Source organism: Suillus bovinus (assembly GCF_016758785.1).
Source record: "Suillus bovinus strain UH-Sbo-P2 chromosome Unknown EDB93scaffold_13, whole genome shotgun sequence".
Lineage (NCBI taxonomy): Eukaryota > Fungi > Basidiomycota > Agaricomycetes > Boletales > Suillaceae > Suillus > Suillus bovinus.
Window position 1 is genome coordinate 138,946 of NW_024542069.1, and position 24,367 is coordinate 163,312.

The 24,367-nt window shown below is 48.5% G+C and overlaps 9 protein-coding genes across 9 annotated transcripts; 4 read left to right on the forward strand and 5 right to left on the reverse strand.

The window, feature by feature from the left end:
• Positions 1–147: 147 nt before the first annotated feature.
• Positions 148–2,139, reverse strand: EDB93DRAFT_1131856 (uncharacterized protein). Its single transcript, XM_041448979.1, has 8 exons — positions 1,942–2,139; positions 1,608–1,887; positions 1,377–1,558; positions 1,043–1,320; positions 836–982; positions 652–777; positions 342–455; positions 148–284 (listed from the first exon to the last, which is right to left on the reverse strand). Exons 1-8 carry the CDS (start codon positions 2,039–2,041, stop codon positions 243–245), a joined length of 1,269 nt encoding a protein of 422 aa, XP_041309913.1. The 5' UTR covers positions 2,042–2,139; the 3' UTR covers positions 148–242.
• Positions 2,140–2,474: 335 nt separating this feature from the next.
• On the forward strand, positions 2,475–4,506 carry EDB93DRAFT_1131860 (phosphatase 2C-domain-containing protein). Its single transcript, XM_041448980.1, has 6 exons — positions 2,475–2,727; positions 2,783–2,822; positions 2,887–2,994; positions 3,046–3,243; positions 3,297–4,049; positions 4,109–4,506. The coding sequence occupies exons 3-6, from the start codon at positions 2,917–2,919 to the stop codon at positions 4,277–4,279; spliced, it is 1,200 nt and encodes a 399-aa protein (XP_041309914.1). The 5' UTR covers positions 2,475–2,727; positions 2,783–2,822; positions 2,887–2,916; the 3' UTR covers positions 4,280–4,506.
• EDB93DRAFT_1326942 (uncharacterized protein) lies at positions 4,507–6,353 on the reverse strand. Its single transcript, XM_041455072.1, has 2 exons — positions 6,115–6,353; positions 4,507–6,059 (listed from the first exon to the last, which is right to left on the reverse strand). The coding sequence occupies exons 1-2, from the start codon at positions 6,316–6,318 to the stop codon at positions 4,716–4,718; spliced, it is 1,548 nt and encodes a 515-aa protein (XP_041309915.1). The 5' UTR covers positions 6,319–6,353; the 3' UTR covers positions 4,507–4,715.
• A 647-nt stretch (positions 6,354–7,000) lies between these two features.
• Positions 7,001–8,916, reverse strand: EDB93DRAFT_1248180 (uncharacterized protein; the record flags this gene model as incomplete). Its single annotated transcript, XM_041452683.1, has 3 exons — positions 7,001–7,802; positions 7,870–8,599; positions 8,658–8,916. The coding sequence occupies 3 exons, from the start codon at positions 8,914–8,916 to the stop codon at positions 7,001–7,003; spliced, it is 1,791 nt and encodes a 596-aa protein (XP_041309916.1).
• A 3,627-nt stretch (positions 8,917–12,543) lies between these two features.
• On the reverse strand, positions 12,544–14,999 carry EDB93DRAFT_156279 (uncharacterized protein). The gene is made up of 3 exons (XM_041455540.1): positions 14,411–14,999; positions 14,282–14,351; positions 12,544–14,228 (listed from the first exon to the last, which is right to left on the reverse strand). Exons 1-3 carry the CDS (start codon positions 14,917–14,919, stop codon positions 12,813–12,815), a joined length of 1,995 nt encoding a protein of 664 aa, XP_041309917.1. The 5' UTR covers positions 14,920–14,999; the 3' UTR covers positions 12,544–12,812.
• A 2,274-nt stretch (positions 15,000–17,273) lies between these two features.
• Positions 17,274–17,991, forward strand: EDB93DRAFT_1239454 (copper transporter; the record flags this gene model as incomplete). Its single annotated transcript, XM_041451634.1, has 4 exons — positions 17,274–17,329; positions 17,377–17,658; positions 17,729–17,828; positions 17,884–17,991. The coding sequence occupies 4 exons, from the start codon at positions 17,274–17,276 to the stop codon at positions 17,989–17,991; spliced, it is 546 nt and encodes a 181-aa protein (XP_041309918.1).
• A 1,097-nt stretch (positions 17,992–19,088) lies between these two features.
• EDB93DRAFT_1326947 (copper transporter) lies at positions 19,089–19,973 on the forward strand (the record flags this gene model as incomplete). Its single annotated transcript, XM_041455073.1, has 4 exons — positions 19,089–19,316; positions 19,366–19,647; positions 19,714–19,813; positions 19,866–19,973. Exons 1-4 carry the CDS (start codon positions 19,264–19,266, stop codon positions 19,971–19,973), a joined length of 543 nt encoding a protein of 180 aa, XP_041309919.1. The 5' UTR covers positions 19,089–19,263.
• A 227-nt stretch (positions 19,974–20,200) lies between these two features.
• Positions 20,201–21,373, reverse strand: EDB93DRAFT_1102173 (N-terminal nucleophile aminohydrolase; the record flags this gene model as incomplete). The annotated part of the gene is made up of 8 exons (XM_041447175.1): positions 20,201–20,334; positions 20,388–20,603; positions 20,696–20,862; positions 20,918–21,092; positions 21,146–21,160; positions 21,218–21,244; positions 21,296–21,311; positions 21,371–21,373. The coding sequence occupies 8 exons, from the start codon at positions 21,371–21,373 to the stop codon at positions 20,201–20,203; spliced, it is 753 nt and encodes a 250-aa protein (XP_041309920.1).
• Positions 21,374–21,993: 620 nt separating this feature from the next.
• EDB93DRAFT_1102174 (P-loop containing nucleoside triphosphate hydrolase protein) lies at positions 21,994–22,871 on the forward strand (the record flags this gene model as incomplete). Its single annotated transcript, XM_041447176.1, has 2 exons — positions 21,994–22,146; positions 22,209–22,871. 2 exons carry the CDS (start codon positions 21,994–21,996, stop codon positions 22,869–22,871), a joined length of 816 nt encoding a protein of 271 aa, XP_041309921.1.
• Between the last annotated feature and the right edge of the window lie 1,496 nt (positions 22,872–24,367).

Below are 24,367 nucleotides of genomic sequence, written 5' to 3' on the forward strand. Positions count from 1 at the left end.
GCTGGTGATATGCACTATTTTTGTCTGATATTCTGATCTACTCGCTTTGCTCGTTTGTGTCCCGCTCTTGCCTACTCATGCTTTTTCTTGCGCCAGTATCGGTAGCGATATCCTACAATTTAATGTGTATCACATGCTGAACAAACATACATGTGAATTATCCTACGGTGTACATACAGGGAAAGAAGATGAACAGCAACACGGAAAGACACATCTAATTGGGGAGCGTATCAGTCCATACATCACTCTTCGTCTTCCTCGCTTTCTTCCTGCTCCTGAAGGAACTGTCAAAGAACCAGTTTGGTGCGTGATAAGACGGAAGATGAAATTTGTTGACAAACCTTGACCAAACCCTCGGTGGCCTTCAGGAAGTGCTGTCTTCCTTGTGGCTTAGATCCTTTTTGGTGCCAGTAGATGATCGCCTGGTCGGAGACGCAGTCCTTATTGTACAAAACCTGTGCAGATTGGTAAGTTATAAATGTATCGCTGCATCACCATGTTCATATCTGAACAGACTTGGAAAAGGGGTGGGACACAAGCGATAGGATCTGGTGCCTGCTGCCGAATAGGTCGACACATCACGGCCACAATGTCATCACATCCCAAAGGACCGGTGACAGACGAACGAAAGTAGTAAGACTCGAAACACACCTTCAAGATCTGTGGGAAGGCCTTCATGACACGTGTATCGTCATAACAGTAGACCTGTACGATATTGATCAAAGCGACCTGGGTTTTTGGGCCTTTACAGAAGGCCACGAGAACTGGGGCAAATTTCTACAGACGGAAATGATATCAATGGAAGGTTCGATGATAGGAGAATCGGATGACTTGCCCCGACCTCGCGTAGTGCAAGGCCTTCGATCTGATCAGGGCGTGCACTCCAATCTACGGAAGCCATGAGGCCCTGCCAGATGCTCTGTATAAGCTCCGACTCAGGAAGCCGCTGCTCCTCTAGTTTACTCTGGATTGCAGATATGATCTGTGTGAATCATGAGTTGTATGACTCGAAACGGGCGATACATTTGTGAAGATGACGCACTGATTCACTATCATCGCTGCGTTCTACCACCTCCTTTAGTTCCTTCATGATTGCGTCTTTCGCGATCGCATATTGCTTCTTTGTGTACCAGTCGGCCACGGTAGGAAGGTTTTTCTCCCGGAAGAAAGCATCGAGAACCTTGGCATCCCTCTTATTTGGAGGGAAAAAGAGGAGAAGATCTTTGATATTGCCGCGTTTGAGGGTCGCAGCAAGGTGATCGATCGACTGGTCAGTAAGGTATGCGCTAAAGACCAGTGCAAGGATGTTGATGGACTGGTCTACAGACAGCCGATGAGATTCTTGCAGTCTAACATGGTGTAGTGCGTGAGCTTACCGTTCTTGACGAGGTGATCCTTGGTTAAACTCTGCAGACAAGCTGCGGTCACAAGGCCCTGCGAAAGAAGGAGACCAATTGTCATGGCGAGCTTGTCGCGTTGCTCGGATGACCACCGGCCGATGTACTGCAGGAGAGTGGGGAGACTTTGCTCCTCGAAGGGTTTCTGAAGATATTTGAACCTATATTCATGATCAACACCGCATGTACCGGGACTAAGATCGCATGCACCTTCGATTCAATTTGTTAAATACATCGACATACTTCTTCAACTCTTCGATGTCGGGCGGGTTGCGTGCGTTAAAAATAGAGAATGGCGACATGGGTGCGCCATCATCGAGATATGACCCACCCGGCTGGATGAGCCCGCCGACCAGGAGGATCTCAAACAAGGTGTCGGCATATTTGAGATACTCGAGTGTCCCACCGGCCTGTACAAGTTTAGCGCTGAATCCGTCGAAATCGTTCTCTGGAACTGTTTCAAGATGTTTGTAGAGCTGGTCTCTAAAGACTGGGGAATCGACATAAGTAGGATTATAGATTGACCGGAACTGGCTAGTCTCACCCGCTGGCTCGTGCTTTGCCTGTGCTTTGACTTGGCCTTTGCGTACTTTTGTGCGAACCCCCTGGAGTGAAGGCTTTGGGACTGCTGATTGCTGAGACATCCACAGTCTGCGAGCTATGTCGAGAGCGTGGATCAGACGATAAAATTGGGCTCAGCTACAGTTTAACAGGGTCCAACAAGTGCTTGTTCGGTCGGAGATACCCGACTGATTAACATCGATGAGCATGTCGCCAATATTCTAGTCTATTTCTTAGGCTACAGACACTCTTATAGTATATGAGACTGATATCAAAATGAAACGGTGTGCCCTTCGAGTAGTTGGGTCATTGTCGGTACCGACTTGAACCTCGGGGCAGCCTATGATCATTAGTCTGGCTACTGGGGAGATGCGTCTTATTTCATTAGACTTTGTCCCCTGGTTAACTTGATCAGGTCTTTCAACCAGTAGAATATGAGGCGTACCCGCCGGACAGTCTCTGAATTTTGCGGGTTCACGCCGCACGGGTTCCACGCGATGTTATATATAGTCACGGGAAATACCTACAGTTCATGTTAGATCTTTTCCCCCACTGTCAATGATCTGTTCGATAATCTACCCGTCTGAGCTGCGAAGGTAGTATACCGTTCATCAGTAGCAAGTCATCGTGCATCATAGCTCACGTGAGCTCGAGGTGGATCATCGCGGCGCTTATTGGAGTCCCTCAAGACAGCAGCTGTCCTAGTTCTCCTCTTCACTTGTTAAATTATCATAAAAATTTCAAGTATCAGCCATCGATACCGACGACGGTGAGTGACATTCATTGTCGTCGTCAACACTCATGAACGTGTTCGTGCCGTAAAGGAGCTGAGCTGAGACATCGCTTCCTGGTCGCCTTAATAACGTACGTAATCATTCCAGCATAACACTTTGTCAACCCTACCAGTGACTTACCTATCCTCGATAAGATCTTTCAACTAACGCGCAGCACGAACTCCATGAACCTCCGTTTCACAGACTCCCCAAATGCGCGCTCAAAATCAATTACGACCGCCGATGGCATCGACACCTTTGGTGTACGTACTTATTCACTAGTGACCGCATATGGAGACTCATTGTAAACTTAGATCTTGAATCAACACTCTACAGGAAACGGTGCCTACCAAGTCGGCATATCAGAGGACGTGGGTACACGACGATATATGGAAGATGCACATTCCTTCGTCGTCGACTATGCTGGTGTGCGAGGACAGGGTTTCTTCGCCATTTTTGACGGTCACGCAGGAAAACACGCAGCTGAGTGGTGTGGCGCGCATTTTCATGAGGTTCGTATAGTCACTCTGTCTTCGTGCTATTTTAAACGCGTGATCATGTGCAGTACCTCCTCGATGCGCTCCGCACTTCATCCAGTGCAACTATTCCGGACGTTCTAAACGAGACATTCCACAACGTTGACAAACGCATTTCTCGCCTCAGTGAAGAATCAGATGGCAAGATCCACTCAGGATGCACAGTCGTGACCGCCTTTCTTCGCATTGAGGATGCAGATGGGCAGCAATCATTCCTCCCCGTACCTCCACTTTCCCCACCCTCCCCTACCGACAGCGGGAGCCGAAGTGGTAGCGAGTCTCCAACCGAACCTACGGAAGAATCCAAGGAGACAGGCAAGAAGGCAAAGAGCAAGTCCCCTGCATCGGCTTCCCGTTTCGCCAGGGCGCTAAAATCCCTGAGCGGCTCTTCGCCAAACTCACCCTCTCCGCCCTCCGCATTCTCTGCTGCACGCAGCCAGACCTCTCCACCTTCTGTGCAAACACACACCACTCCAATCAATGCACCACTCAACTCGCGGCGCGTACTATATACTGCCAACGCTGGTGATGCTCGCGGAGTACTTTGCCGCGCGGGCCGGGCAGTGCGCCTCACCTATGATCACAAGGGAAGCGATAAGCAGGAGGCGAAACGTATTACTGATGCTGGTGGATTCGTTATGAGTGGGCGCGTGAACGGTGTTTTGGCGGTAACTCGCAGTCTTGGAGACAGCAGCATGAAGGAGTATGTCGTTGGGAGCCCGTACACGACTGAAACCGAGCTAGGATGCGACGACGAGTTTCTGATCCTTGCGTGTGATGGGGTAAGTAGCTTCGTTCGGTGCCTTTGCTTCGAAGTATTCATTATCGTGTGACCCTGCAGCTTTGGGATATTACAGGCGATCAGGGGGCGATCGACCTTGTGCGGCATATCTCGGATGCACAAACAGCCGCAGAAACGCTCGTGAAGCATGCCCTTGAACGACAAACAAATGATAATGTCACTGTTCTCGTGGTGCGATTTAAAGCGTTCAAATCCACAGAGTCCATGTGACTCGCTTAAGTATGGAGATGTTGATTTGCTGCTTGGGAGGGGGGCAAATGAGGGGTGTTATTTTTTTGCGGTGGCCGACGTCTTGCAGTTGTTTTAGTTGGTTCTTGTAATCGCTTCATTTCGCGCACGAGCATTTCGTTTACCTTGTCTGCACCCGTACTCTACTAATATCCGTTCAATGTAGATTTGATGTGTCAGAGCTGATCGATATCCGACCGATTTTCACTGGGGCTGACCAATATCGGCGAACTGCTACGCAACGCAATGAGGTGCAACCCATCGCCTGGGCACATGGGGTCTGCGCCATGAATCACCGAAAGTTCGTATTTAAAATGAGAGAAATATGGCATTATTTACGCGCAGCCGCACATACTGTAAGTACTACTCTGTACATTCGTGTATGATCAAAAAGTGTGGGCGATGTTTCAAGCATGGCCTAGCGGTCAGACCATGTTTCAATGCACCGCTCCTTTACGAGGCTAAAGCCACCAATGATTTTATTGACTAATTCCCACCGTTCCAACTGTTGTTTCAACCACTCCTTTCGGGGCTGCAACTTCGGGAGGCTCGTATCCCAAAAATCGACTTTCTTCAAGTTGGGGAAAAGGCCGCTTGTGATGAGAGCCACATCTACGGGGGCCTGGATGAGTGAACGCCCGAGGGCGAAAGATGTGAGACGCTGATTGGAGCACCCGCCGCCGGGACTCTTGAGATCTATGCCATTCAACTGGGTGACATTGATGACAAGAGCGAGCGAAGTCAAAGCAGGACAGCGCCGAAGTAAATTGATCAACCCATGGAATGTCGGTATCGTGGTGTTTTCGGAGGCATAGCATTTGATCTGGAGCACTTGAAGTTTAGGCCAGGCTTTCGCCAGCTGTCCCAGCTCCTCATCGGACATGGAAATGTAGCAAAGGTCTCCAATAAGCAGTCGAGTTAGATTGCAGCATGCGTACAATGGTGTGAAGACGCCCCGAAGTCTTGTGTGCGACTGTTTAGAACAAAGTCCATGGAAGCTGATGGATTCAAGCTTTGTGTTATCGCATTTCTCCCTGACGATGGCGAAGAACTCGGGCATCGACGTGCATTCATCGTCAAACGCGAACGTGAGGTCAACCTTGATTTCTATTTCTTTGGATTCGACGAACTGAAGTGAGTTCAAAAAGTTTGAGGCTTGCTTGATTGTAAGAGTGAAAAGGCCCAAAAAATGCAAATTATGGAAGCCGGGGAATGATGAATCCGACTTTGTCTCCCAAGCTGACAGCATTGTCAAGTGCAAGCTCAGCGACTGCAGAGTTGGTAGCTCCGTCAAATGCTTGATGCCTTGGACTCCTAGGTCCGATACCGACAACGTACGGAGATGGTGAAGCTGAGAAATAGATCGTGTGATGAAGGGTGAAACTTTAGGTGATGATGTGTCGCTCGAAAATCCAAAGTTCATAGTCATGTTCTGGAGGTGAGGACAAAATGTCCCGAGAGAGGAAAGGACCGAGAGATAGGCGAAGGAAGCTGAAGAAATCTCCATGTTCAACTCCACTAGGGAAGGGACGAACGCCATGCGCAAGACCTCTGCAGCGCAGAGGGTTCCACTGGCACGCAATTTTAATCTGTGGAGGTTCGGAAACAACGATTCAGGTGCGGAAAAACAAGAAATATTAATTGCGAGTAAACAAAGGGGGCCGTTAACTTCAGTGTCGTCTGATACAATGATTGAGTGCACGCGAGATGTGTACTTGAAAAGAGTATGCCACATCCTATCGTCAAGAGGTTTCCGTAATACCTGTGTAAGCAAGCTTAGTCTGAAGTACACAGTCATATGAAAGTGGGACACCTACCGCACTGCCTCCTCGGTCAACACCAAATAGGTCACTCGGTAGACATTTGACAAGGGGCTTCGCGGACTGCAGATCCCGCCACAGGGCATTAAGCGCTGGGTGAGCAAACGCACGGCATGTAGATGCAAGTGCAGGAAGTGATCTGTGTTCCACGTATGAACTAATGGTGGATATTACTTCGAGGTTTTGTAAAGCTTGGTGCATGACTTAGAAATACTATGATGGATATATGGTAGAACTCTCAGGACAAGTACTGCAAAGTTGCAAGCTTATTATTCAGGGGTGTGGGAACCGCATAACAAGTAAATAAGGCAAGTTATTTTCACGCATGATACGATGATCAAGACATCGAAACGTTACTTACCTCTTGTGCAGTCCAGTACTGTTCTAAGTAGTGAGGACAAGAAAAAATGTCTGCTTGGTTGCAAGCAGATGGTTTTTTGAGTGGAAATCCTGACCCTGACCTGTGCAAAAGTGCATCAGTAAACCACAAATTCCTCCACATTCGAGATTTTGTAAAGCTTGGTGCATGGCTAAAAAATACTATGATGGATATACAGTGGGAGGACACTTGCAAAGTCTTTAATTTGCAAACATGAAGTTGTTCGTCATAACGAAGAAAAACCCTTGCAGGCTTTCACACCAGGAGGTTGTCCTCAGGCTTCAGGAGAGGCAACATGTGCAGAACTGCCGGTTTTTCGAGGTTTCTTCGCTCTATCCTTGGTTGGCTGGTAATTCAGAAGCCGGAAAACAGAGATAAATCGAAATCACGGCAAAAAGAGTGCGAATTCCAATTAAAAGCCATCATATCATTAAACGAAACCAAGATATCAAGAAATGAGGACATAACGAAAACAATTCCATCAGGCAGTTGATGCGCTGAGCATTACCGGAGAGCACGCACATGATTCAATGGCTTGTTAGGAGATGAAGATACACGGGTCCTCGCCTCACTCCCATCCGCTTTCATCCCCAGTTCATCAACATTGCGAACGACTGGATCATCACCAGTCTTGTTTGGCTTGATGTATGTAAGCATTGTGGTGGAGGACCCTAAGTTATGGTCTGCGCTCTTAGGAAGAGCACTGGTCTCCCCAGATGGCGTCTTCGGATGGGTGGGAATGGATACAGCACTTTTCGAAGGAAATTCTGTGTCGTGGGTTTTCGCTTCTGGTCGCCTGGCTTCTGGTGTCTTTCCGCGATTTGCTGGGAATGGGGATTGTGGGGGTGGTGATGGTGTTCCAACATTATTCATTGCAGGCTGCCAACGATCTAAGACACTTGCTCTTCTAGCATTCTTATCTCGTATTTCACTGGCAGCTTGAGTTGGGGATCCAAATATGCTCTCTCTCCTCGCGGTTCCTGCCGCCGATTCGAGACGCCCACTGGCTTGAACAACACTCTGCACGAAGCCACGACCCTGCAACCGGCTGATACTTGGCGTTGGATCCTTGTTAGAAGAAGTGGCAGGTGGACGCAGAAAGGCAGGGGAAACCCCGCGCGATGGCTGTGGAGAGTAAGTCTGCCGCACAGGGGACGTCGGAGTGGTTGGGATTGGAGCAGACTGTTGTCTGGGTGTCCAAGAGGGCTGAGAGGAATTTGAAGGTGTATAAATCGGGCTCTTCGTGTAACCAGAATCTGCATCAGGTGTTTTTGCACGATTGGGCTCAGGGTTGGGGGTCTTCGCCCTGAGTATGTTCAGGATTAGACGTCTTGGAGTATGGAGATTCTGTCGCCGTCTTAGCACGGACAGACTCAGGATTGGAAATCTTCACACGAGTTTCAGCAACAGGTGTCTTGGGGCGCGTCTCCGCAGTGATGGGAGTTTTCGGCCGAAGTTCAACGAAGGAAGTTGGTATAACCACAGCAGCTTTGGCACCATAATTCTGAGACAGACGGTAAGACGGCGAGTGTGGCGTATCTACTTTCAGCTGTGCTGACATGTTACCGGCGGGAGTGCTTATCCTGCGCTCCCGAATGCCTTGCCCTACAAGGCCTGGGTTCGAAGACTGCGGCTGGCTTTCAAGTTGCTCTACATATCGACGGGCAACCGAGGAAGTACTCGTGGTACGGGATCTCACGATATCTGGTGCGGAAGTGAGAAATGCACGAACGGATGTGGCAGCTGAAGTTGGGGATGTGGCAGCTGCAGGAGGTTGTGCACCTCCTTTAACCATCCCAGGCATGGCAATTCCATTTTTTCCGAAGATTGGATGCACGAGACCATGATCCTTACGCCCATCATGTACAACAGTGGGGTCCTGTTGTGGCTCGTGGCGCTTTAATCGAGGGCCTGCGGCAGTTGATCCACCCATAAATGCAGCCAATGACATAGGGACTCTCTTTGGTGTGGTATTAGATGATCCTGCTGGTTTATGTGGAGGTATAGCTCGAGGTGGCTTCTCTGAGGCAGGTGCAGTAGTGTTGCCCGCAAGCAGATCATTTGGCGGAGGAGTGGCACTAGATGATGACTCCTGTAGTTTGCCTATGCAATCATCTACAAGTTAGAGAATATGGAAGTGTTCATGCCAAGAGATACCGACCCAGATCAATACCATGCATGCCGGTGCCAAAATCACCACTCATGCCTGATGTACTTCGTCTCATCCTCGCAAGTCGTGCCCGCACGATTTCTTCCTCGAGATGACGTTGCTCTGCCTCATCATCCGCATCGACCTGGCGTTGCATTGCCTTGATCCTGCTCGTCCACTCTGCAAGTCCGTTGTCCGCTGTACTGGAAGTGGTATAGACAGGTGCAGGCGGAAGGTCAAAGCGCGGCGAGCGAGGTATGCTTGTCTGCATCGTGGACATCGACTGACTATATGTTAGTCAGAAACTACTCGTTGGCCCAGTGAGCGGCCTTGGATCGCAGCGCATGGGAACAACTCCCTGAACCCTCTGGTCCAGCTACATGTGTGGTCGCTGACGTAATTCCCCATTCAACTCTCAATCGTCTTTCACCATGATGTTGGTAACTAGCATCACGACAGTTGTCTGCCTTTCTCTGGGCTAAGGCCTGCTCCAATGTTGGAACGGGCATAGACTGCCACCGTCGTTATTCTCGCCAAATCCTTCTGGCCCGTATGACTTTATTCGAAACTGTACGTAATTTAAATGAAGCGGAAGGAACGCGATCCTTCTTTCATTATTTGGACGGGCCCGCTGAGGCTGAGCGGTTCTTTTTTGCTTGCCCAAGACAAGTGCAACTTGCGCATTAGATGGTTTTACACGTGCACAGTAAACGGTGATTTTCTCCTTATTTTCGAATCGCTTTTTGTGCATTGTATCGAATGGCCTACTCGCATCAACTTCCTTCTCCTGCCGCAGGTCGTCTGCAGTGGACCTTCCTGACATATACTGTTGCCGGTACTCAAGAATGTCAAAATCTATGCTTGCAATGCTCTTCAATTTGAGGATTGCGTTTGAAAAACGATGCTAAGGAGAGCCAAGGATGAAAGGTTTATGCCCAGGTCGCTTTCAAGTTGCATATCATTTGAGATTAACAAGGTCAGGTGCATCATATGATGTAAAACAATACCTATCAGACAGTCAAGCTCGCGTCGTAATGCATCTGCAAAGTTCTATGAACATGTCTTTGTATATCATCAGGGGACCAAAAACAAAGTCAGTCTCCCATAGTCAGACGACCCTCTGAACGGGAAACCAAGTCGTTAATCTAGCGCATCTTTGCCCTGCTATCGAACTCGTTCGTATTGGGGAAACTTCCTCCATACGAACACATCCTTTGGGAGGACGATAAGGGTTTTCTCCCTTATACAACGATCATGTGGGAAGGTGAATTTATTATCTCTGACTAGGGCTACTGACGGTAACCTTCTTTTATCTGCATGCCTTTGAATCACACTTCTGTATAACGTCAAAGCGACTTGGTTGATGATATCAGGTGATGTTCGGATGGTTCATCGATATCTTCAGTAGCAGATCTTAAACAAGAACTTTGCAGCGTTGTGGGTAGTATCTGCATTCCATATCAATCGATGGAGGTCGGGAAACAACGACGCGGACAAGACAGTATCATCATACTGATGAGGGGCTCGATAGACGTTGAGTTGCTCGATCGTGTAATAGAGTGGTGCATCTGGGAAAACTGTCTCGCATCTTGTGATCAAGAGGTTTTTGTAGTGCCTACCAGTGCGCACGTTGACTTTGTCAGAAACTCACGATCATTAGTACGAAACCGGGACACACCAAACAGGTCCCTTGGTAAGTGGCTTCACAGAAATCCCTCCAAAGGTCATTAAGTGCTTACTCTCGAAGGCATAGCATGTGCAAATGCAAGAAGGGATTCATGTTTGCGTGTGAGGCAGTAGTCTCTATCACTTCGGGGATTCTCAATGCATGACCAAGCCAAGCTCGGACTATAGACGAGCCTGCAAAAACTATATTTTCGCTGCGTAAAGAAACAGTTATCAGCGCCTCGATGTCACATACTGCTATCCTTCTCTATTCTCGCACCTGAGGCCTGGTCCTCAGTCGACTACTATCGACACCGACGCTCCTCATTCTCAGGGATTGGGATTTCCAGCGTCTTCAATTGGCTATCCAATATCGCAGTCATCACGAAATGTCAGGGGCATCTCATCATCCGGCCCGTGAGCACCTCCCGCGAGCCTTTTATATAAACAAAGCATGTCGGAAGCCTTCCCGAGTGCTCCGGCGAGACTCAAAGTCTCACCCCTTGACACTGACGGGAACTCCCCGAACACACGACGTTGATCTCCGGGTTTCTGATCTTCATTCACAAGGCTCGGCTGCCCACTAACCCCGATCATGCTGCGCTCGTCCAGCGTCTTCTCCGTTTCGCTCATTTCATGCATGTATGTAGCTCCGCATGCAATCCGTGATGATTCCCAAGCTGACTGAGAATACTACCGAAAGCCATCTTGCGCAGCCAAGGCTGATCCGCATCTGTGAGAGGTTCTCCATGCGACATTGGATCGCATATAGAGGTCGTTGCCATCGATGAACGGGAGGCGGAGAGCCCGCGCGGTGCCGAGGTATGTCTGCCTGTACTACAGTGGCAGATATGGCCTGATGTCACTATACCAGAAATATCGCATCGTTCGTGTCTCGATTAGCAATGCCTGTTGATCCCGTCCGTCCTCGGTATATGTCAGCGCCTCGGAGACTCTCGGACGATCATCTGGAGGAGACATGGTGAATCAAGATGGTGTTGCCAGATGGCAACTGAGCCAGTACCTGAGGTCGGTCACTGACTCACTGCTTACTTGCGCGTGCAAGTGATATACTTTACAGGTTAGTCGGTTCACCGGACGTCTGCAGAAAGGGGAATTCCACGACGGGTGAGGAGCCGATCGCTGAGGATGATCGATGACCGCGACCGGCGTCGGATGATAGATATGAAGTGTTTGATCAGCGCAAAGACCAAGTTGGAAGGTTTACGGACCGTATATCCACCACACGTCAAATATTCTGATGTCCATCAAAAAAGATCAGCGGTATTCTTGACATGACCAGTGACTTACACTTGCTGTACGACGCGTGTCAATGACCGCCGACTGTCAATTGTGGTGACATGCACCGCGCTACTACATCTATGGGTAGTCGTCACTGTGACTACATCCTAGGATACAGCAACTCTTTTGTTTTTGTACTCAAAACGGTCATGGGATAACACCACAGGGACAATGCGACCCGAATACGGGCGAACGCGAGGCTGTAGCTGTTGATTGTAAAACGTTACTATGCACGACGCACGTTGATTGGCACGAGCACAGGTGTATACATATTAGTGCAGTATACTAGTAGTCAAGGCTAGGGACGGCTGCATTCGGGTTCGTCTCCTTCGACTTGGTACATAATTCATGTCCCTGCAGGGGCAACGATGACTGATCCGCAGTTGTGGGTATTCCAAATATTCATAGGTACATGCTCACTGGCTCGCAGCGAAAGTCTCTCAAACGACTTTGGCTTCGAATGTCCGATTGGGTCGTGGTTACTGAAAAAAATGACTATTCCACTCTTCGAATTCTGTCACATCTCCCCGCGTTGAGCGCGGGTTTGAGCTCAAGTTAAGACCATTCTGAGTCGATGGTATACATAGCTCCCTGGGGATTTGGCCACGTCCCTGGCTGCGATACACGGGTATAGTTATAGTAAGCTCATAGGCTAGGCACATGTATGACTTGGCTCCACGGTGGGGTGGGACCTAGCTATACATAAGCTAAGACCCCCCATAAATAGTCACGGGTGCCCTACAATCTTATTGTAATCACTCGGCCAGTTTAACAACAGATCTAAATGAAACCAACCATAATGTCACCGTTCGCCAAGATACAAAATCATCGTAAAAACACGACATCGAGAACGTGTATGTATGTGTATATGCTATGTATGTAAGAGTGAGGTGAATATTGATATCAGCGTGTGGTGGTAGTACGTTATGGCACGATCAATCAATCAGTTGAATGAGAATATCAGGTACATGGTTAGTGGGAGAAGGAATGGCTGCTTGGCTGGCGAAATTAAAAGAACAATGTGCGTAAAAAACAACAATGACCTGATAGAAGAAAAGAAGTTATAACAAGCTTGGAATTAAATGTAAAGATATATTCCTGAAGGGATTGAGCAGAATTTCGTTGCGAAAGACTTATCATTATTGACGTCACGTATGCTATATCCATAAACAAGAAAGGGAAGATGAAGTGCAGGGGTGTTTAATCGTGATTGGGTAGTGCCCGAGAGTGTGGGGGCGTTGAGAAGTCGATGGCGTTGTACGCTGGTGGGGGAGCTTCTTCTAGGTCCCCGTGCTCCTCGACTGCACGTCGGTGATGGTGCGCTCGGGTAACGTTACGCACCCACCCTAGTACCTCATCAGGATCCTTCTCTGGACGGTTCCTTCCCCGCGACTGCTGTGCAGTCGATGGTCGCGTGGGCATCGTTGTTGATATTGGCGTTGAGACGATGTTGGACGAGTGGGTGTACCGATGCCCCGTGCAAGGTAAGCGGGGTATGGAGACAGGTGTCGGGGGAAGCGTACGAGCCAACGTGGGAAGGCGTTTAGGCCGAGCAGGAGGTGAGCTAGCAGGGGATGCGGGGTTTGAGGGGACGGTGGGTAGTCGGCGGCGAACGACAGATCCCGAAGAAAGAGCACGGCTACGAGACGGAGGCGTACCACCCACACTATCCATATCACTGTCTAGCACTGTTAGCGGGATCAGCACTCCGTCCTCCGTGACTGATGGAGTGTGTCTACTTGTTGTTGGGATAGATGATAATCGGGGTGACGATCTGGATCGGTGAAGCCATGGCTGTGATCCAGGAGGGGGATGCCATGAAGATGGCGGCGCCGGAAGTTCTCGCCGTGTACCTGCACGTGGCGAGGGGGAAGGCTGGGATGATAGTGGAATGTAATCAGATGCTGGGATAGGCGATATTGTTGCAGGAGAAAAGCTATGGGGAGTTGAATGACGGCTGTTGGTATTAATCCTTGGGACGGCTCTTTCTGAATCATCGCAAAATGTAGATGTAGGAAATTCACTTGATGGTGCTGAACAAGGGGTTGCAGGATAGCAGACGGACTCTGAGGAGATACTTTCAGAGTCCCATGCTGTACGCGGACGTGGAGGTAAGTCGATACCGTCTGCACTATGAGGTCGCAATGATGGGTATAATGGTTCGCCATATACAATTTTGCGCCATTGATTTACAGATGTAGGAGGGGGCGCTGCGCTGGAGATATCGAGTACATCTGCATCTTCATTGCAGCGGGTATCGATTGCGGGGGTCTTGAGGGAAGGATAGAGAGGTTCACCATACATGATTTTACGCCACTGACGTGCAGATGCAGGAGCAGATGTGGATTTAGGAAGGGAGACGGATTCAGTTGCTGGGGTATCGAGTGACTTTGGGTTGTGCCTTAGAGTCATCCAATCGTCGGGCTCTGTAACGAGTAGTAGAGCGGTAACGAAGAGGTTATCGAGTAGGGAAAGGGATATTCCAGCGTGTTCTACTTGAGGAACTGATTGATTTACAGGACCGAGTGTTTCGAAAACTTTAAGTCGTGGATTGTTTTGGTCATCTTGTAGTGTATCAAGTGATGCGATGAGCCGCTTGGATGATGAAGACGTGCACTTATGAGAAAGCGTGAGCATAAGCGGAAATAAGTAACGAAAACGAATGTTACCTGATAAGTGCGACCAGTTCGCTTCCACTTTAGCGCATGGGGATGGTTTGGTAAAGTGAATTTGCGTGAGCTGGTGAAACAAAAAAAAATGAATGATATGAGGAATTTATAATATCTAAAGGGACGTACTTTCCAAGGCTGCCATACTTGAGGTAGCTGTCGGTATCTCTCCAGCGAGGTTCGCCCATCTGTATGATTGCACCGTGGGTATCCCTTCCTTTGCCCTTGAGAGGGAGATCTTTGGGCCAACAAATGTCTGCGATTTTCACGGAAGCATCCCATGGATCTGAGCGCCATATAGTAGTTGAAGAGCCGACTGTTTCTACTGAGTATAGAGGAGTTTCTGCTACGAGGTCTGTAGCAACGGAATCTAGAAAAGAAGTCGAAGACAACTTGAGTACGAGAAGGGGTCTTTGTTGTCTGCGAGAAGACATGTCGTCGCAAATTTCGAGGCGATGTAGGTAGGGGAATTTTGCGGATGGATTTGAAGTTGAGGGACCTGGGGTTGGTGATGAAGGAGAGGTAGATTTAGCAGTTGTAGGTTGAAGAGAGAGTCGTTGAATTGGAGGAGGAACGAAGGGGGAGAAAGACGGTCTGTCAGAATCACCGATAGAGAGGGACATAAGCGCCCGGTGCATGGCAATGAAAGTTGGGTAGTATGAATTTGGAGTGAGTGACACTATAAGGGACTACAGCTTACCAACCTTCAATCTCAGCGAACACCACGTAAGTTAATCAGTTGTCCGGGTGATGACCGAGCGCTCTTTATACAAACTCCGTCGCGTCCAACGCGCTCTTTTCACACACATTCCTTATTATTATTCCCATCATGTCTACCGAACCCAGGTATGTTCCTATGTCCCGTTTCAGTCCACAAATCTTATATTCGTCTTAGATCTCCAACAAAAAAAGACGCGACCAGCCCCATAAAGTCTCCCGATTCAAAGGGAAAGGGAAAGGCAAAGACAAAGGTTCCCGCTGAAGACGTGTCTATGGAGGAAGAGGAAGAAGAAGAGGAAGAAGAAGACGACGACGAGGAAGGTGATGAGGACATGGAAGAGGTACGAGTCTCATCATATCTATCTATAACTAATACTGACCCTGCATAACAGGAGGAAGAGGAAGATGATCACGAGGAAATCGACCCCAGCGCAATTCTTCCTCGTCGCACCCGCGGCGCGCGCGTCGATTACACATCCGAGGAAGCCCTCAAAAAAGCCGGCCTCGCACAAGATGACCACGACGATGACGACGACGAGGAAGGCATGGAACATTAAGTCTCCAATTACTTTAATATTGTTATCGCTCTTCTATGGTCTTTGGTCAATTATTCTGCAAGGCGTGTGTGTAATTATTGCCAGCTGCCAGAGGTACTCTTGCCTCGTTTCATCTTGAAAATAAAAATTCCACCTGGCTTGGCACTTTGTTCGCATGTTGAGTCACGCGCGATGATCCTGCCGAGCCCATGGCGGCCTCCCACTACTCAAACATTTTGCATAATCTGAATGTGAACCTCCAATCCCCCAAAAATACTTGCATTTGCAGGATTGGCCGACGCAGAGGCTCTCACAAGACAACCAAGTATTTGGAACGTTCGTGCTACGCGATCCTGCCGATATCCAAGTTCGGGCACCCTAACGGATTCTCACTCGGCTTTTGTGACGAAACGCGAGCCGATAGTTCCAATACGTGTAAGTACATGCGTGTCCTTGTCTACATAGACCTTCGTGTTTTCCTTTAACTCGCGTGACTTACCTCTGCGCGGATGTAAATTCTTTGCAGCATTCCCTCGACAAGGGCCGATGACTCAACGATCGAGCCTCAGCAAAGCCTAATTTCTTGGTTACTATCCTAACACGCTATTTCCCTTCCGCATGACGACGAACCCAATCGATGCAGCCAAGAGAAACTAGTTTCTCTTGGTGTAGTCCTCCAAACGAGATAAGTAGGTATGGGTGTGTTGGAATTACTGGGTTTGATGGTTTATGTGCAAACTTAGTATTTGTATCCCGCGAAACATCAATTCTTCCACAATGTCGAAAACCTTTAATGTGTTGATACGAAATAGAATGTATTGCCCAAGATCAGTAAACCTGAGAGGGTGGCTTAGGTGCTTAAACATGCTCGATCTTTCGACACCGCTAACATAGTCTGCTTATCCTCACGCCAACTGGACCTGGTACTCCTCTTGGCTGTCTTTCATCCAGGCATCAAGCTCCTCTAGCCAAGCATCCTGGGAGGCCCTGCACTTCTGTAGTCGGGCTTTAATCCCGTCCTTGATACAGCTATACGCGTACTCGTCGGTCTAGTGTCGGGCAAAGGCCGACGTCAATTTCTTGCAGATGGTATGAGTTACTTGACGGTTTCAAGGGGTTCCGCATGTGTGTCTTATTGGTGGACAGCTTTCTCTCTACGTTGTCGCTTATGGAAAGGTTTTAGTGAAAAGTTAACAATAGGAAAGCTTCCCTTGAAAGATACTTGTGTACCCGTCTAATGTCATTTTGTGCCTCGCACTGGTGTGGTACAGGAAGTAATATAAAACTCCTAAACTCAGGTCAGCCAGGCACCACTGCCGCGAACGTGAGTGCGACTCGGAAGGCTGGATCAAAATCTAGAACCACGTACCGATTTCAATAGATCGTCAAGTCTGCGGTGCATGCTCCCTCACAGTTTGCCCTCACACTTGAAGCGGTGGTGGGAAGGAACCTGCCAGTTAGCTATTAACACTTGTCAACAGTTAGTTGGTTGTTTACGGTTTTGAATTGCAACGTATGCATGACTACCAGCAGGTCTCTGCAAATACAAACAAACTGTGTCTGCTGCGTTGTCCACTAATACTTCTTCAAAGCTCTACATCGCTTCACGAGCGCTAGCATCTATATATATACTGCAAGGTGCGCAGTGGCAACTCGATCATAGTGTACCAGGAGTCGGAAGATTCTCAACCGAGGTCTAGTAACCGAAACACCAATAGTCTGCGTACTTCACAACCATGATGGATCACAGCGCGCACAACATGGCTCCAAGGTGTTCAATGCACATGCTGTGGTACGTCCCGTCCACCCCAACCCAACCCACACTTACCCCATCCCCAGGAACACCCAAATCATAGACACGTGTATCGTATTCTCGCAATGGCACATCCGCTCTAATCTCCAATTCGTCTTCTCCTTCCTTGCCATCGTAGCACTAGGCATGTTCTACGAGTACCTTCGCGTCTACTCGAGGGACTTTGACAAGCGCGTCGCTGTCAAATTGAGGATCAAGAATGGGCGTAGGTCGCCGCTTACTGCGAGCGGGCAAAGCTCGCCTGCGCGTTATGATGATGCTGAGGACACTGGCTTGTTGAATGCGTCGAGGGTCACGAGGAAGCAGGGGTGGGTGCTGCTACTACACGTGCTTTTGTTTTCATTGTACTGACTCTCTTTGCCTTGTTTTTATTTATAGATTTGCTGTGCCCCCTCTCTATCGTGTCATGCGTGCTGTGCTGTATGGAGCCAGCGTGGGCTTGTCCTTCTTTTTGATGCTTGTATTCATGACGTACAATGTATGTTTGAACTGCTTGTTTTTTTTCGGACACTGACTAATTCGTTTGCGTATAGGCATACCTGATATTTGCAGTTATCCTTGGTGCCGCTGCGGGACATTATATCTTGAGTGATACTATAGAGTCAAACAGCCCTGCTGACAAGGGGATGGCATGCCATTGATCTGTGTACATGTGGAAAGCTACTAGTACACCTCCTTACATCGCTTTGATTAGTCTCCATGTCTTCCTTCTGTCAAGGACCAGGTCTGACTACGGAAAACCAATATAAACGGACCATGAACAAATGAGGATTCTGGTTCATTCTATGTTTCAATATACCCCGCTCACTCCAAAGGTCGAGGAAATTGCTGTACACGAATACAGCTACGAGTATGATCTATATCTCACGTACGCGTGCGTATATACCCTTTAGTAGGCTCTTGGACGATATGTCACAGCAACAGCTCAGGAAATATCATATTTTCGTTCTTGACTCGCTGTCCATGACGAACAGTTTGGATGGAAAGAAAAGTTGACGCAGGGGATGGGCTTTCAAATGTATTGAGGAATGGGACTTTGACACAGCGCAATCACGCGTTTCTGACCAGTCCTGGTTTTGCAAAGATAGCTCTATTCGAGATTCAATCAATGAGGAGGTACTCCAGGATCATTGGTCAACACCACAAGGTAGTCAGGGGTGTTTTCTCATGGCCTGCATACAGCAGGGAAGCCTATGACCTAGATGACATCTTGTTAAAGCCAAGACAGATGAACTGGAGAGAATATATTGACGTACCTCCAAATTGTGTATATCATTGCTTCATATTGCACAACTGTCGTACAAGAAGCTCGACTGGCAGTGCATTATGATCAACCTTATCCAGACCCACCCTTGGCACCAAGCGCTGCCTGTGGTGCAAAATTGAACCGTCAGCTGGAATATAACATTCGGAGAACTCATTTATCACCAGATGTCACATTCTATGGCATGGTCAGAAAATGGATGCGGATCTGAAGGTGAATGCTGGCACCTCCCGCTTCCTGCCAGCTGCAGTAGCAAGTAAAACAAGCCTGCTCTCGTGTTTCTCAACCTCTGACAGTAAGGTCCATGTGAGCATGTCATATAGGCTCCACTGGACATAGAGAATGGGAAAAGGATTTTTCTTTCTTGTTGATGATACACTGGCAGAGCGATGCTCGACGGCCTCAGGTGTAGCACATGTAACTTATATTTTGGTTTGTTTATGTACACCTCATATAAACTAGACAATATCAGGGGTGGAAGCGGAACTTAGAGGTTGTGAGCTCGTCAGATTGCAACACTTCAGCACTCCACACAGTCCTAGTTGGTCGGCTGTATAGTAGCCCTCCACTGTATCCGGAGCCAGAATATCCCACAAGTAAATATTCTCGTCCGACAACTGCAAAACACCAGTTATCTACGTATCCCACAATGGATCACGGCGCACACGATATGGCTGCAAGGTGCTCAATGCACATGCTCTGGTACGTCAAACCACAGAGTCCAACCCACCCACACTTACCCCATCCCCAGGAATACCCAAATCATAGACACCTGCATCGTATTCTCACAATGGCACATCCGCTCTAACCTTCAATTTTTCTTCTCCTTCCTCGCCATTGTAGCCCTAGGTATGCTCTACGAGTACCTCCGTGTCTCCTCGAGGGACTTTGATAAGCACATTGCTGTCAAGTTAAAGATACAGAACGGGCGTAGGACACCGCTTGCTCTGAGTAGGCAGAGCTCGCCTGAACGTGATGATGAAGCTGAGGAGACTGGCTTGTTGAATGGTTCGAGGGTCGCAAGGAAGCAGGGGTGGGTGCTACTACTACACGTGCCTTTACTTCGATCCTGCTGACTCGCTTTGCCTGATCTTTATAGATTCGCTGTGCCCCCCCTCTATCGTGTCATGCGTGCCGTGCTGTATGGAGCCAGCGTAGGCTTGTCCTTCTTTTTGATGCTTGTATTCATGACATATAATGTGTGTCTAACTGCTTGTTTTTTTGGATACTGACTAATTTGTTTGCGCATAGGCATACCTGATTTTTGCAGTCATCCTTGGTGCTGCTGCGGGACACTACATCTTGAGTGATACTATAGAGCCAAACGGCCCTGCTGACAAGGGGATGGCATGCCATTGATCTGTGTACATGAAAGCTCCTATCAATATGTATATCCCTTCTGCTTACATCGCTTCGATTAGTCTCCATGTCTTCCTTCTGACAAGGGCCGGATGCGGCCCAATGTAGACAGACCATAGATGAGGAATGTCGGTGCCCTTTATGCTTCGTAATTAATATACCTTGCTCACTCCGAAGGTTCGAAGAAATTGTTGTACACGAATACAGCTACGAGTATGTATGATCAGTTACTTCATCTCTGTATCCTCATCCTTCTTCGCAAGCCCTTCCGCCCGAAGCAGAGCATCAATTTCTGCAGGTTTATAGATCTTGGCTTTTGGTGCTTTCGCTACTTGGTCATACGTGAGGACTGCAAATTCGACTACCGAGTACAGATCAGCGCCGTATTTGGGTAAGAAAGTAGGATGAGCCTACGCTTTTCGCTTCCAAGAGTCGTGCTATCCATCGTCTTGCTCATTACCCTCAACACGAGCCCTATAGCTTCCTCGACGCCCAAATCGTCTTTGTATTCTTGTTTGAGTAAACTCTGTGCTGTGCCATTGTTCGCCCCGATGCATGTTGCCTTCCACCCGGAGTAGTTGCCAGATGGATCGGAATGGTACAATTGGAAATGATAATGTGGGTCATAGCCTGCATATAGCAGTGAGACGCCGAACGGACGTAAACCTAGACGATATCTCATTAAAGCCAAGGCAAACCAATTGAGGAATATACCAACGGACCTCCAAATTGCGTGTATCCTTGTTTCAGATCGCACAATCGCTGTGCAAGAAGCTCAACTGGTATATCATCATTATACTGCAAAAGATGTTGTTGTGCCACAGTGCGCGCGTAGTTCACTAGCGAATTCGCATCGGACGTGATGCCTGCAACGCCTCCGATTACATTTCTACAAGAGCCAGAAATCAAGAGGCTTCCTAGGTACTTGCGAGGACAGTGCTTACGAGTTTAATAAGAACATCTTTTCCCCACTGCCGCCGTAGCCCCCGCCTTCCTTTGCGCTGGAAAGATCAAGGAGTTTCCCTGTCACACGTTTCTCAGCGGCCAGGACGACACCGTCCTTTGCGAGTACGCCGAGGACTGTTCCTGCGTGTGAAATGGCTTCCATGGCATATTCGACTGGAAAAATAGGGTTAGGATGTGAGCCATCTGCAATTCTCTGATGAGCGTACTTTGGTAAAGCCGGCCTGTGTATGGCAAGCGAGTCAAATCAAGTGATTAGGTTGATAATATTAATTACGCACCTTCCGGAGAGAATATTGTTGTTCGACCTGTAAATCAATGGTCACTATATGAGCTCAGTATGCTGCTAGGATACGCACTGTCATATCTTCGGGCCTGCACGAGGGATTCATGTGAGTATTTGTGTTTCAATGGAACTTATAAAATGCACATACCATAGTTGATGAATCGGCGAATGGGGAGGAGGGAGCGCACTGGTAAGATGAGACTTGTCACTGACGCGTTCTCTCAGATTGAGTTGGCGTACGCGTCGGGTCAGGCGAGGGGTCGCCGGCGTTTGCCTATTAACTTAGACTCAACCCCTCTAGGCCCTCGCAGTCTCGTTCAACTCTCAAACTCTTCTTGTTTTCTTTTGCGAAGTCGTGCTACGTACTTCGGATTTGTACATCCTTTACACAGACTTCACATGAATGGATTCTAAGATGATGTACTCTTCTCCAAGAAACGTTTGGCACTAGAATGGGAAGGTCTCGTTATTAATCAAGGTCAGCTGAGTCTTCCGTCTGATCTGACAGCCAAATGAAATCAAAAATATGAACGCACGGACTCCGATTCGCCGACTTCCACATGGTGCATACTGATCAGTTCCACGTCTGCTACCCTAGCCACGTCTCTTCTTCCTCGTCGGCCATCGTCATCAATTATATTCGAACCTTGTGGAATTATTTTCCCAGACGTTTGGTCAAGAACACACGAATTCCATCGACATAGATCAAGCTTAAGCTCAAGGTACTACATCAGTCGCATCAACTTTGTGGCAACGCCATCGTGATTCGCCATGTCTGTGCCAGTTCCAAGCGTGGACTCCGAGGCGCCAACATATTCTGAGGACAGAGAGGGAAATCATATGGCTGTCGACCTTGACTCCTCGGTGGAAAGTAAGCCTCCTGTTGATCGAAACATGAGCGATGCGGTGTTCTTGGTAGTGATGGTATGTCTACTATTTGACCGTAATCCGAAGTACTGGCATCAAACATGCTCACTGCACTTCAGGGCGTATCTGGTACAGGCAAATCTACTCTCGGCGCTGCACTATCAAAGGCTCTCCGTCTCCCATTCATCGACGGCGATGATCTCCATCCGCAATCTAATGTAGACAAGATGTCACGTGGAGAACCTCTCACAGACGCAGATCGCCGGCCCTGGCTGGAGACTATTCGCAGAACGGCCGTTAGTAGCGTTCTGAGTCAGCTTGGAGGTGACCACGGATCGCATGCGGAGCCAAGTGCAGAGACGGCGCTTGACCAGCACAACATGTTTGGGCGTAGTGACCATCCGAGTTCCAGTGTGAGGGATAAAGGCCAGAAGCCGGGTATCATCATTGCGTGCTCGGCGCTGAAGAGGAGTTACCGGTCAGTGCTAAGGGGCGAAACTCTGTCGGAAGCTGAGGCGTCAAAGCATTCAGGAAAGCTTCCGACGTGCTTTGTTCACATGAAAGGCTCACGGGAGGTGCTTACCGACCGAATGATGAAACGCCAGGGGCATTTCATGAAGGCTGCGATGTTGGATAGCCAGTTGAAGACGCTAGAAAGCCCTGAGAATGAAGAGGGTGTGGTGACGGTGTCGATAGAGTGGTCGACTGAGGACCAAGTGCAAGAGGTGGTCAAGGCTCTCGAGGATGGAGAAGGACAGCAGCATATAGCATCGAAGCACTGATAAGTGTTTGTTACATTAAAGCTCGCAATAAAATATAGTTTTTGCAGGTTTTTCCCTGAAAAGAAAGAACGGCTAGTTCGAGCTTTCTTCTTGAGAGGTTTAATCACAGGTGGCGGGTAACAAGATTTTTTCCTTCGTCCGGGACTCCAGCATAAGGACAAAGATTGTCCCACAACTTTGCGCTTCTCCTTCAACTTGAACCCATCATTAGATCCAAAATATTGGCTATGCATCCAGCCTTACAAGATCTCGAAGTGATAGATATCTCACACGCAAAACACTGCAGTTGCCTCCACATGCCGCATGCTTGAGAACGTTATCAGGAGAGATTTGCCTTCCGTGGAGACTTTCACCAGATGTATGCCAGGTGGCCTGTTTACGGTTGAGCAAGGATGCACTGTGACGGTCAGTATTCAGTGTCTCTTAATGCTGAATTCATGTACGCATGTTTTACAGAAACTTCCTAACGATAAGATGTATAACACTCTCTGCAAATACACGTCCCGCGTACACTCAATGGACAAACATACAACTCGAAGCCTATCGAAGCCCTTGAACCGATGCTATTGTCTTGTCCTTTCGCACCAACATCTTTGTTTCCCAACGCCATACATTAACATGGGATGCCAATGGAACCCGCAGCGCGCTAGATTTTTTGCGCTTGGCTTTTGTACCCACCCTACTGGCTTATCGCCTGGCGTTATGCACCACCTGGACGACAATAATTCCAGTTTGCGGGGAAGCCCGACGTAATGATCGCATAACCCTTGTCGGTGAGCGAGAGATACTTTGTACTATGTAATCTATCTTTTCATCCTCACTGGCATTTAGCTGCGGGGTGTATGTCAATACAGCGGCGCGTAATAACGATGTAGGTCCTCAGCGCTGTCAGCTATTATATCTAGTGCTGACCGCCGCTCCAAATCGCGACAAGGTAACAAAAATGGAGTTCCGATGTAGGTGCTCGTAGACACCGATTGAAATTAGCTGTCACATTTGCTAGCCCCTCATGAAATCCTGTAGCGTACCGCTGGCCAGGAAAATACTCATAACGTGCGAGATATTCCCCCTCCCTCCAGTCATTATCTTCGGGTGCTGAATTCAGTCCTAGAATTAGAATAAATTACCGATCTGCAATCTGAGGACGAGATATCGATACTAGTGATCATCCACTCAAACATGCAGGTTGCTCGACTTTCGGCATGAAGCCGGTGAAGTCCTGTAGGATGCATATATACAATTGTCAAGACATTACTAGTATGGATCATGACCGTAGAGTGCACGGACACAGCTCGTTCCAACACCCCCAGTCCAGCTCGATTTGCATAACCATAAACCCACGGATGCGGCGGATGCCTGATCAATTTTATCATGAAGTGTTGTGGCAAATCACAATGTCCCGATAGCTTATGCATGTGGTTGCTAGCGTGGGGGGAAGAACTACTCAGGTTCCACCAGTTCTACCGGTGGCTACAAACAACCTAGCGAAACTGGTT